General features: G+C 36.0%; 1 protein-coding gene across 2 annotated transcripts in view; it reads left to right on the top strand.

The window, feature by feature from the left end:
- The window catches only part of RBM41 (RNA binding motif protein 41), a 51,209-nt gene that overhangs the window by 18,365 nt on the left and 19,997 nt on the right, over positions 1–12,847 (top strand). For both annotated transcript variants that reach the window (XM_017546447.2, XM_017546446.2), the window contains one exon: positions 11,681–12,084. In XM_017546447.2, coding sequence (XP_017401936.1) covers positions 11,681–12,084 — 404 coding nt within the window. The remainder of the gene's footprint in view (positions 1–11,680; positions 12,085–12,847) is intronic.

Genomic DNA, 12,847 nt, shown 5'->3' with positions numbered 1-12,847 from the left:
ATTTACGTTGTAAATATGTTTCAGAGATTCACAGTGATGGTAGGATGTGCTTTGACTTTTGGGGAAACTGTACACATAAAATTTTATTTACTTATTTTTTTTTGAGACAGAGTCCGCTCTGTCGCCCAGGCTGGAGTTCAGTGGCACGATCTCAGCTCATTACAACCTCCACCTCCCGGGTTCAAGCAATTCTTGTACCTCATCCTCCCGAGTAGCTGGGATTACAGATGTGTGCCACACCATTCCTGGCTAATTTTCATATTTTTAGTAGAAACTAAAAACACAGGATTTTTGCCAGGGATGGTAGCACATGCCATGTTGGCCAAGCTGGTCTGGAACTCCTGACCTCAAGTGATCCACTCACCTCGGCCTCCCAAAGTGTTGGGGTTATAGGCATGAGCCACTGCACCTGGCCAATTTATGTTACTTTTTAAAGCTCTTAGTCAAGTGTTATTTTCCTCAACTCTTTTATTTTGGAAAATTTCAAATGTGGAGAAAAATTGAAAGAATACACCCACACTCTTCACCTGCATTCACCAACTGTGGACAACTCGCCACATTTGCTTTACCTCTCTCTTCCTCTTTATGAGTATATGTGTATGTGGTTTGTTTACTGATTAACTATTTGGAATAAGTTTCAGACATAAGAAGGATTTACTCCTAAATACTTAATTATGTATCTCCTAAGAACAAAGGCATTCTTCTATGTAATCACACTATAATGATCACTCTTAAGAAATTTAACATTGCTGCTCTATTGTTGCAATCAGGTTTCTCAATTATAAATTGAGAATACAATCAGGGATCAAACATTACATTTAGTTTGCTTTAGAACAGTTCCCCTGCCTTCGTGTTCGTGTGTGTGTTTGTGTGTGTGTGTGTGTGTGTGTGTGTGTGTCTTTCAAGATATCATTTCAAGAGTCTGAGCCTATATTGTTTGTTTGTTTCATTGTGGTTTTAATTTCATTCTTGATGACTGGTGATGTTGGATACCTTCTTACACATTTACTGGCCATTTGGATAGCCTGCTTTGTAAAATGGCTACTCAGCTCTTTTGCCCATTTAGCAAATGTGAAAATGCCTATTTACTACCTGAATGTCTTTCCATCTGTTTGTATCTTTGTCCAGATGCAGTTTTGGTTCAGAGGTCACTTTAGGCATCTATCAAAACAATAGCTTGTGAATGTTTAATTTAGCAGGTCAATAATTTTAAAGACAAGATAACCAATGGGTGAACTCCAAAGCACTAAGATACAGAACATCTCAGTTCTTACCACCTCTACAGGAAGGAGGGAGGTTGGAAAGCATTGAGGTTATGCATTCTGAATATTCTGTCTCTCTTTTTCTCTAATCTTAGGTGCATTTTTCTATACATTTGTACCAGTCTTTTTATTATTATGGATACTTTTTCTTTGTTGGTAATATATGTTGAAAATGTCTATTCCAATTCTGTGGTTTGTCATTTCACTGCCCTTATGATATCTTTTGGTAAACGAAAGTTGTTGATCTCCATGTAATAAAATTTATTAATTTTTTCTTTATACTTAGTGGGTTTTGTGCTTTGATTAATAAATCCTTCCCTACCATGAGCAAGTAGATATTGTTTTTTAGTTCTTTAGTTCCTTTCTTTTTTTCTTTTTTGAGACAGAGTCTTTGTCACCCAGGCCGGAGTGCAGTGGCCAGGTTCACTGCAACCTCTGCCTCCTGGATTCAAGCAATTCTCATGCCTCTGCCTCCCAAGTAGCTAGGATTACACACATGCACCACCATGCCCAGCTAATTTTTGTATTTTTAGTAGAGGTAGAGTTTCAACATGTTGGCCAGACTGGTCTCGAACTCCTGACCTCAGGTGATCTGCCCTCCTTGGCCTCCCAAAGTGCTGGGATTACAGGCATGAGCCACCGCGCCTGGTCCTGATACTGTTCTTTATTCTAAAAGCTTTGTGTTTTTTGCCTTTCACATTTAAGTCGTTAGTTCACCTGGAATTGATTTATGTATATGGTATAAAGTAGGGTTCCAGTTCCTTTTTTACCCTCATGTAGATAGCCCTCTATCCTAACACCAGATATTGAAAATGTCTAGACTGTTATTTTGTTGCAATATCAGGTGTTCATATACAGATGGATATTGTCATATATCAGGTGTTCACATATGAAAGAATTTTTTTTATTCTCTATTTTGTTCCTTTGGTCTTTTTGGCTATTTTAGATTCAATATTAGACAGTCTAGCTCCATGATGTTTTGATATCTGGTACAGCAAAAGAATAATTCTTTCCAACTTGTTGTTCTTCAGAAGTGTTTTGTCTACTTTTGACACTTTGCCTTTCCATGTAAATTTGAAAATTTTCAAGTCACACATGCACACATGCCTTTATGTGATTTCTACTGGGATTCCATTGAGTGCTTAAGTCAGTTGAGGTCAATTGACATAGCTATGAGTCTCCAAATCTTCAAATGTGTACATAGTACCTTTCCATTAATTTAATTATCCTTTAATGTCTTTCAGTACATTTTCTATTTTCTATTCCTTCTCACCTTTTGTGATTCTGAATATTTTTTTAAATTTTTAAATAGTTATATTGAAGTATATAATTTACATATGATAAAATGCAACTATTGTGTTTATCGATTTTTAGTAAATGTATAGAATTGTGCTATCAAACCCAGAGTCCAATTTTAGGACATTTCCATCACCTGGCAAAATTCCCTAGGGCCCATTTGTAGTAAATGATAACCACATATATCCCAAGCCTCTGTCATAATGAATGGAATGTTACAATATGTGGTCTTTTGAATCTGGCTTCATTCAGGACCGATAATGTTTTTGAGGTTCTCCATATTGTAGCATGTGTCAGCAATTCGTTCCTTTATATTGCTAGTTTTTTATTTTACGGCATTATTAGTCCATTCTCACACTGCTATAAAGAAATACCTGAGATTGGATACTTTTTAAAGAAAAGAGGTTTAATTGACTCACAGTTCTGCATGGCTGGGGAGGCCTCAGGAAACTTACAAGCGTAGCAGAAGGAGAAGCAGACACCTTCACAAGGTGGTAGTAGAGAGTGTGTGTGTGAAGGAGAAACTGTCAAAGACCTGTAAAACCATCAGATCTTGTAAGAATTCACTATCACAAGAACAGCGTGAGAGAAACCACCCCCATGATCCAGTCACCTCCCACTAGGTCCCTCCCTTGACACATAGGGATTATAGGGATTACAATTCCAGATAAGATTTGGGTAGGCACACAGAGCCAAGTCAAATCAATAGATACATCACATTGTTTGATCTTTTTACCACTTGATGACATTTAGGTTGTTTCCCCTTTTGGCTATTATGAATAATGTTTCGGTGAACATTTGCTTGAACATGTTTTCATTTCTCTTGAATTAGTGGAATTTCTGGGTCCTATGATAATTCTGTGTATAACCAATTTGAGGGATCGACTATTTGCTAATGTGGTTTATCATTTTACTGTCCCATCAGCAATGTGTAAGAGTTCTTATTTCTCTGCATCCTTGCCAATACTCATTATCTTTTATTACAGCCATTTCAGTGTGTGTGTGTACTGATAGCTCGTTGTAGTTTTATTTTGAATTTCTATAATAACAAATGATCTTGAATACCTTTTCATGTGCTTATTAGCCATCAATATGTCTTCTTTGGTGAAATGTCTATTCAAGTCTTTTGCCAATTTTTTGATTGGGTTAAGAATTTTTTTGTATTCTGAATACAAGCCCTTTATAAGGTATATGATTTGCAAATGTTTTCTTCTAGTCTGTAGCTTGTCTTTATTTTCTTAATGATGTCTTTTGAAGCACAGAAGTTTTTAATTTTAATGAAGTTTAATTAGTTATTTTATGGCTTACATTTTTGGTGTCATATCTAAGAAATCATTGCTGAACTCAGGGTTAGAAAGATATTCTCCTATTTTTTTTTCTGGAACACTTATAGTCTTAGCTTTTACATCTAGATATATTATACATTTGAGTTGATTTTTATGTGTGAAGTAAAGGGTCCAAGTTCATGTTTTTGTATATGGATGTCCAGTTGTTCCAGCACTATTTAAAGGCTGTTATTTTTCCTATTGTCTTGGCACCTTTGTGGAAAAATCAATTGACCATAAATGCAAGAATTTATTTCTGGACACTCAGCTTGGTTCCATTGATCTATATGCCTATCTTTATATGCTAAATCTTTTTACTGCATCTTTATAGTAAGTTTTGAAATTGGGTAGTATGACTTCTCCAACTTTGCTTCTCTTTTTTAAAATCACTTTTTCTATTCTAGGTCCTTTGTGTTTCCATGTAAATTTTAGAAGCAGCTTGTGAATTTTTTTTTATACTAATAATCCTGCTGGAACTTAATAAGGATTGCGTTGAATCTATAATTCAATTTGGAGAAAACTGATCTTTAATCATTAATATTTTAATCCAAGAACATAAAATGTCTCTTCCTTTGTTTAGATCTTCTACAATTTATTTCAGCATTGTTTTGTAGTTTTTAGTTACTTTTATTAAACTTAATCTTATGCTTTCTTTGTTGAATTTGTTTATTTTTTTTTTTAGAGACAAGGTCTTGTTCTGTAATTCAGGTTGGAGTGCAGTGACACAATCATGTTCACTACAACCTCCAATTCCTGAGCTGAAGGGATCCTCCTGCCTCAGCCTCCTGAATATCTAGGACTATAGGTGCTTGCCACCATGCTTGGTTAATTGTTTTGAAAGTTTTTTTTAGAGATGGGGTCTCACTGTGTTGCCCAGGCTGGTCTCAAACTCCTGGCCTCAAGTGACCCTCCCACATCATCCTCTCAAAGCACTGGAATTACAGGTATGAGCCACCACACCCAGCCTTTTGAATTTATTTCTAAGCATTTTAATGATTTTCATGTTCTTGTGAATAGAATTGTTTTCACATTTCATTTTCCAATTGTTGCACGCGAGTATATAGAAATACAGTTTATTTTTCTTTTCTTTTTTCTTTTTCTTTTTNGAGTCTTGCTCTGTCACCCAGGCTGGAGTGCAGTGGCACAATCTCGGCTCACTGCATCCTCCACCACCTGGGTTCAAGCAATTCTCCTGCCTCAGCCTCCTGAGTAGCTGGGATAACAGACATGCACCACTACGCCTGGCTAATTTTTGTATTTTTAGTAGAGACAGGGTTTCACCATATTGGCCAGGCTGGTCTCGAACTCCTGTCCTCAGTTGATCCACCCTCCTTGGCCTCCCAAAGTGGTGGGTTTACAGGTGTGAGCCACTGTACCTGGCCTAGAGTTGATTTTTCTATATTAATTTGTATCCTGTGACTAAACTCTTTTATTGTAATAGTTTGATTATGGTTACCTTAGAGTTTTCTGCATAGAGAATCCTATTTTCTGTAAATAAAGACACTTCTTTCTTTCCAATCTGGAGGACTTTTTTTTCTTTTTTGCCTCCTTGTACTGTCTGGAACCTTCAGTACAGTGTTGAATGCAAGTGATCAGAGCTAATATCCTTGCCTTGTTCCCAGTCTTAGGAGGAAAGTATTCAATTTTTAACCATTAAGTATGATCTTAGCTCTGGGTTTTCTACACATACTTTTTGGCAGTATATTACTTTCCTATGAAAGGAAAGGTAATCAGAATGTAACTAATTACCATACATGTAGTGGCTTAAACAATATAAATTTTTGCTCTTATAGTTCTAGAGGTTAGAAGTCTTAATATGTCAACAGGGCTGCATTCCTTCTAGAGGCTCTGGGTAAGCCTTGTCCAGATTCTAGAGGTCACCTGCATTCCTTGGCTCTTGACCCCTTCCTCACATTACCCTCTACATCCATCATCACATCTCCCATTCTGTCTCTGACCTTCTTGCTTCCTTATGCTAAGGACCCTTATGATTACATTGGCCCGACCTGCATAATCCAGAATAATCTTCTTTCTCATCCTTAATATGATCACATCTGCAGATTCCCCTCTGCAGTGTAATTTAACATTTTCCCAGATTCCAGGGATTAGGATATGGACATCTTTGGGGGGGCCATTATTCCACCTACCACAAGCAGGTTGAAGATGCTCCCTTCTAGTGTCAGTTAATTGAGCTTTTAAAAATTATAAATGGGTATTGGATTTTGTTTAATGCTTTTTCTACACCTACTGTGATGATCATGTGGTTTAAGATTAATCCTTTGATTTTTAGATGTTATACCAATCTTTCATTTCTGGGATAAATCCCAATTATATGTGTGTGATCCTTTTGTATGTTGCTTCATGAGGCTTGCTAATATTTTGTTAGGTATTTTTGCATCTATATTTATGAGGAATACTGGTCTGTGGTTTTCTTGTAATTTCTTTGTTTAGTTTTGTTATTGTAATACTGACATAATGGAATGAATTGGAAAGTATTTCCTCCTCTTCCCTTTTCTGAAGCGTTTCTGCAGGATTGGTATTATTTCTTTAAGTATTTGATAGAATTTACCATTGAAGCCATTTGGACCTGGGTTTTTCTTTGTGGGTTGTTTGTTAAGTACTAATTTATCCTCTTGTTATTCATTTATTCTTTGAGACTGCTTTGGTAATTTCTGTCTTTCTGTGAATTTGTCAATTTATCTATGTTTCCTAATTTGTTGGCCTAAATTTATTTATGATATTCCTGAATAATCATTTTCATTCCTTTAAAGTTAGTAGTGATGCTTCCTCTTTAATTCTTGATTTTAGTCATTTTTGTCTTCTCTCTTACTTTGTTGTTCAGTCTAGGTAAAGCGTTTGTTATTTGTTAAACTTTTCAAAAAACCAGCTTTTGGTTTTGTTGATTTTTCTCTACTTACCCATTTTCTATTACATTGACTTATTTCTTAATCTTCATTATTTTCTTCCTTCTGCTTGCATTGTGTTTAGTTTACTCTTTTTCTGGTTTCCTAACTTGGAAGCTCAGGTTTTAAATTTGAAACCATTCTTCTTTTCTGATACAGGCATTTAAAGCTAAAAATGTCTGTCATATGGAATGCAGCATTGTTTTAGCTACATCCATAAAATTTGATATGTTGTGTTTTCATTTTTATTTAGATCAAAATATTTTTAAGTTTCCTTTATGAATTATTTGATCCATGGATTATTTAGCAGTTTGTTGTTCAATTTCTAGATATTTGTGTTTTCCCATTTCTTACAATAGTGGATCACTAATGTATGTTCTGGTTATAGAACATACTTTATATGATTTCAGTCTTTTTTAGTTTTTTGAGACATACTCCTACCTTGAGACCTCACTCTAATATCAGCATGATAGACACCCTTGCCTTCTTTAGGTCTTCACTCAAATAGCGCCTTTTCGTGAGACCTATCCAGACCAAAATTAAAAATAATGACAACGCTGTAGCTCTTCCAATCTTATCTTGTATTTTTTGCTTTTTTATAGCACTCCTACCTTCTAATATGCCGTGCAATTCACTTAGCTCTACAAAGGGAGGAATTTTTATTTATTGATGTGTTCCTAAATATTTTTGAGTGTATTTACTAATCTATTCATCCACTTGGACATATGTAGCTGAAATTTGTTCACTTTCTTTGGATAATAGTATTTCATCATAAATGTACCAGAATTTTATAATTAATTCTTCTTGGATGAACATTTGTATTTTTGCTAATTGTGGGCAATTATAAATGGCAATGATCTGAAAATTCTTATTATCGTGTCCTAGTACATATATGCGTACATTTTTCTAAGAATACATGTGGGAGTGGAATTGATGTGTTGTATGCTGAGCATAACTTCAACATTAGTAGATGATGACATGTTGATTTGCACTGTGTGTACACATTACCACCAGCAATATGTGAGGGTACCAATTGCTCTACAACTTCACTGACATGTAGTGTTGACATTCTTTTTAATTTTTGCCAATATGTTGGTTTTCTATTAGTATCTTATTCTCTTCCTAATTTGCGTTTCCCTGAATTCTAATGTGGTTGAGCACACTTGTATATAATTATTTTATTTATTTTATTTATTTTTTTCAACTTAGAGACAGGGTATCACCATGTTGCCCAGGTTGGTCTCGAGCTCCTGGGCTCAAGTGATCCTCCTGCTTCGGCCTCCCAAGTGCTGGGATTACAGGTATGAGCCACCATGCCCAGCCTGCATATATGTGTATTTCCTCTTTTGTGAGACATCTATTCAGTATTTTGCCCATTTTCCTAATGGTTGTTCATCTTTTTCTTATTGATTTGTAGGAGTTATTTATGTATTTTAGATTTAAGTTCTCTGATAATTCTTTGTGTAGCAAATATCTTCCTAATCTGTGGCTTTTTGTGTGTATGTCCATCTCTTCATGATATTTTGATGAACAGAAGTTCTTAATTTTAATGTAGTTTAATTTATCAATCTTTTCCTTAATGGTTATTGCTTTTTGTGTCTTAGGAAATACTTATATAACTACTCTCATGCCTTGCTGGTGGAAATACAGAATAGTATAACTTCTACAGAGTGAAATTTAACAATACATAGAAAAATTACATACACATTTACCCTTCGTCTCAGCAATTCTGCTTCTTAGAATCTATTTCAAACATATACTGGAAAAATACCAAATCCTGTTTGCACAAAGCTGTTTATCAGGACATTATTCGTAACAGTCTAAGACTGGATACAAGACCAATGTGTGGGGAATAGTTGAATAAACTATGGTACATCCACACATGGAGTACTGTGCAGCTATAAGAAGGAATGAGAAGAGCTCTACACATTAATATGGAACTATCTCCAGGATATATTGTTAATTACAAAAAGTAAATTGTAGAACAGTGCTTATAGTAAGTTACTTTTTATGTAGGAGAGAGGTATAACTAATGAATTATGTGTATGTATGTATATACCTATTTGTTTATATTTTCAAAAAAGAAACAATGAAACCATAAGCCAAAACCTAATAAAAATGATTATTTATGGGGAGTGAAAGGAATGAGATAAAGAGGACAGAAATGGAAGTGAGACTTCTGTGAAGGTATTGTATAACAGTTTTACTTTAGATCCATGTAAATATTTTGCGTCATTTAAAAGTTTAATCAAAAAGGTAAAAATCAATCCCTAAAATTAAAAAACAACCTGAAGCAAATTAGCCTAATGATAAAGTTAATAACATAATCCACACAATTGGAAAACAAAAGAAAACAATTACTTACACTGACTTTAAAAACAACATTTGTATATTTCCAGTGGGGTCCATATTCTAAGGGCAAAAGTAACTGCAAAGAAATATAAAACTATATTCAGCAGTTTTATTGGTGATAGTATTGTTACTGACATTTTAAAATTCTATAAGTATATTGTAGGAAGAAGCTAATAAATCATTTTGCTAACATTCTTTTAAGCATATGAGAGGAAATACAACTCTAAAATGAAGGAGTTTAAGTAAAAACATTGTTATCTCAAATTTGAGTTGGAAATACCAATATAAACTCACGATTTACTTTTCCCTTTCAAAATGTCCCTCTTGCTCAGCAAACTAACACAGGAACAGAAAATCAAACACTGCATGTTCTCACTCATAAATGGGAGGTGAACAGTGAGAACACATGGACACAGGAAGGGGAACATCACATACTGGGGCCTATGGAGGGAAAGGGAAGGGAAAGCATTAGGACAAATACCTAATGCATGTGGGGCTTAAAACCTAGGTTATGGGTTGATAGGTGCAGCAAACCACCATCCCACAAGTATACGTATGTAACAAATCTACATGTTCAGCACATGTATCCCAGAACTTAAAGTAAAATTTTTTTTAATTAAAAAATAAAACCATTCCAGTGTATAATTTAAAAAAAAAGCCTTAGCTTTTGTCCACTGAAAAGGCCTGGAAACAATAACTCAGAAGTTGCTTCTGCACACACCAGCAACACAGTGTGGTTTCTAAATATCACTTCCTACTAAAAGGAAACAAGGGGCCTCACAAAAATATTCCAGGTTTGAGTTTGGAAGTGTGCAAGATGAGCTTAGGATATTTGGCTATGCCAGAAAGCCAGGAAGCAATACAGGAGCCAATCTGAAGGGTTTCCCAATGGTCCTAAGTGGGATGATAATACATTTTATTAACACAGATAAAATATATGAAAATACACTCTTTTATTACTATACTAAACATAACCATTGGTCACCATTGGACATTTCTTTTCTTTTCTTGTCTTTCTTCCTTCTTTCTGTCCTTCCTTTCTTTCTTCTGTTTTTTTTGTGAGACAGAGTCTCGCTCTGTTGCCTAGGCTGGAGTGCAATGGCGCACTGCAACCTCTGTCTCCTGAGTTCAAGCGATTCTCCTGCCTCTGCCTCCTGCATAGCTGGGACTATAGGCACCTGTCACCACACCTGGCTAATGTTTATATTTTTAGTAGAGACGGGGTTTCACCATTTGGCCAGGCTGGTCTTGAACTCCTGACCTTGTGATCTGCCCTTCTCAACCTCTCAAAGTGCTGGGATTACAGGCATGAGCCACTGCGCCCAGCCACCAGTGGACATTTCTAAGGTGTCAACTTTTACTCTCATAATTGATAAATAATGACAAAGAATCAAGCATTTATCCTGCCTTTCCCATATGATCTACATTTAGGGAAACTACATAGTTGATGACGGTAAGTTCACCATAGAATTCCAGATAATAAGTGCAAAAGAAATAATAGAATTAGGAAAGCCACAATTTGCAACTCTTAATAAATTAATATAGGTAATGGTCATCAATGGATGTAAAAAACCCATTAGGTGGAAGGTGAATGGGAAAATTTAATAATGGGGGCATGAGACTAATATCACCTAGCACCTCAATCCACTGATGAATTTCAGCATCACTAAAAATGGGACCACCAAACATTATGTGCCTTATGACATGATACAATAGGAAGTACGTATCTGTCTATAAGGAATCTAACCTGTAGATCAGCACCGCCTAATGTAACTTTCTGAAATGATGTAATAGTTTTTATCTGTTTTGTCCAATATGGTATCCACTAGCCACACGTGACTATCGAGCACTTTACATTCACTAAGTTCGACTGAGGAACTGATATTTAAAAATTAATTTAAATAGACACGTGACCAGTGGCTACTATATTAGGTAGCATAGTTATAGATTAACTGCCAAGAAATAGAATGGAACGAACAAGTTAAACAACACCATCAGAAAATGATTAATCAAATTCATTTGTTCATAGAACAAATGTAGTTTATTTAATCAATGGAGGAGGGAGAAAATGAAATAAAGGGGTGGTAGAGAAGAGGTACTGTTTTAGAATAAAACAATATTAAGAGATACAACAGCCAGAGGCAGGTTTAGATTCTGAATTGAATAACCAAGTATAAAAAAAACTTTGACATAATCAGGACAATTTGAACATGACATTGGTATTAGATGATACTAAGGAATTATTAATTTTGTGAAGCATAATGCTATATGGCTTATATTTTAAATGTCCTTATCAATTAAAGGTACATATATTTGCATGACTCTAGGTGCCTCACTTGCCTCACTGTCATTCTGGCCTATAGTTCTGCTTGAAATAAACTATCATAAGATAGCTATATACCATTGTCATTTGTCACAGGTCGTAAAGACCTGCCCCAGCAGTGTTTCTTTATCTGAGGTTGAGGATTTAATTTTTATTAATTTGTCAAAGGTTGTATTGGTAGGCTTTGTGGAACTTCCCTATCTCTTTGTCTTGATCCAGATGAACCCCAAAAGAAGAACAAAGGTGATCCCATGAACAACCTGGAAAGTTTTTATCAAGAGATGATAATGAAAAAACGTCTTGAAGAGTTCCAACTTATGAGAGGTGAACCCTTTGCTTCCCACTCACTGGTCTCAGCTCCATCAGTGGGTGATAGTGGCACAGCTGAGAACCCATCATTACTCGAGGACAAGGGAAAACAGGCAGCACAGGGTAAAGGTCCCAGTCTCCATGTGGCAAAAGTTATTGATTTTTCACCTGAGCAGTGTTGGACTGGGCCTAAGAAGCTGACGCAGCCAATAGAATTTGTCCCAGAAGATGAAATCCAGAGAAATCGTTTGTCAGAGGAAGAGATCCGAAAAATTCCTATGTTTTCTTCATATAATCCAGGGGAACCAAACAAGGTATAGGCCAAACCAAGTAAAACAACCTGGGTTGATTTCACTTTTATTTACCTCTACCTAAAGTAATCCTTTTAAATTAGCTTTGATGATACCAAAGAATCATGATACAGGCACAGTGATTGTGTTTGTCCTTGACCTTGACTATTTATTCTTTGCATACTATGTAAGTAGCATATTTCCTATAATGTTCTTGGTACTTTGCTAAGGTCCTGAACTCCCCTTTGCGTTTTAAAGAAATCTTGATAAGACTCTAGTCCATACCCATTAGAAGCCCTGAACTGAAGGAAAAGTAACCTCCAGTTTCCTACAGTGTAGTAATCAAATAGTGGTCATAGGACCACCATAGCTGGTAGCCATAGTGCCTCTGGAATTAGTCAGTAATTGACTGCCTGGTTGTGAGTAGGGTATATGCTACCACATGAGTCTTCTCTTCAGAATGCTTTACTTGGCTTTCATATGACATATGACTTAAGTTGCCATTGGCAAAGCAGCAAAGTGAAAAAGTCCTATAAGCTTTAAGAAATTATCCAACAAGGCCAGGCACGGTGGCTCACACCTGTAATCCCAGCACTTTGGGAGGCCGAGGTGGGTGGATCATGAGGTCAGGAGTTCGAGACCAGCCTGACCAACATGGTGAAACCCCCCCTCTCTACTAAAAATGCAAAAATTAGCTAGGCATGGTAGTGCACGCCTGTAATCCCAGCTACGCAGCAGGCTGAGGCAGGAGAATCGTTGAACCTGGGAGACAGAGGTTGCAGTGAGC

This window comes from Cebus imitator, unplaced genomic scaffold (genome assembly GCF_001604975.1).
Source record: "Cebus imitator isolate Cc_AM_T3 unplaced genomic scaffold, Cebus_imitator-1.0 Scaffold189, whole genome shotgun sequence".
In the NCBI taxonomy this organism is placed as follows: Eukaryota; Metazoa; Chordata; class Mammalia; order Primates; family Cebidae; genus Cebus; species Cebus imitator.
Note: the sequence above shows the minus strand (reverse complement) of the source record. Positions and strands in the feature narration are given on the sequence as shown.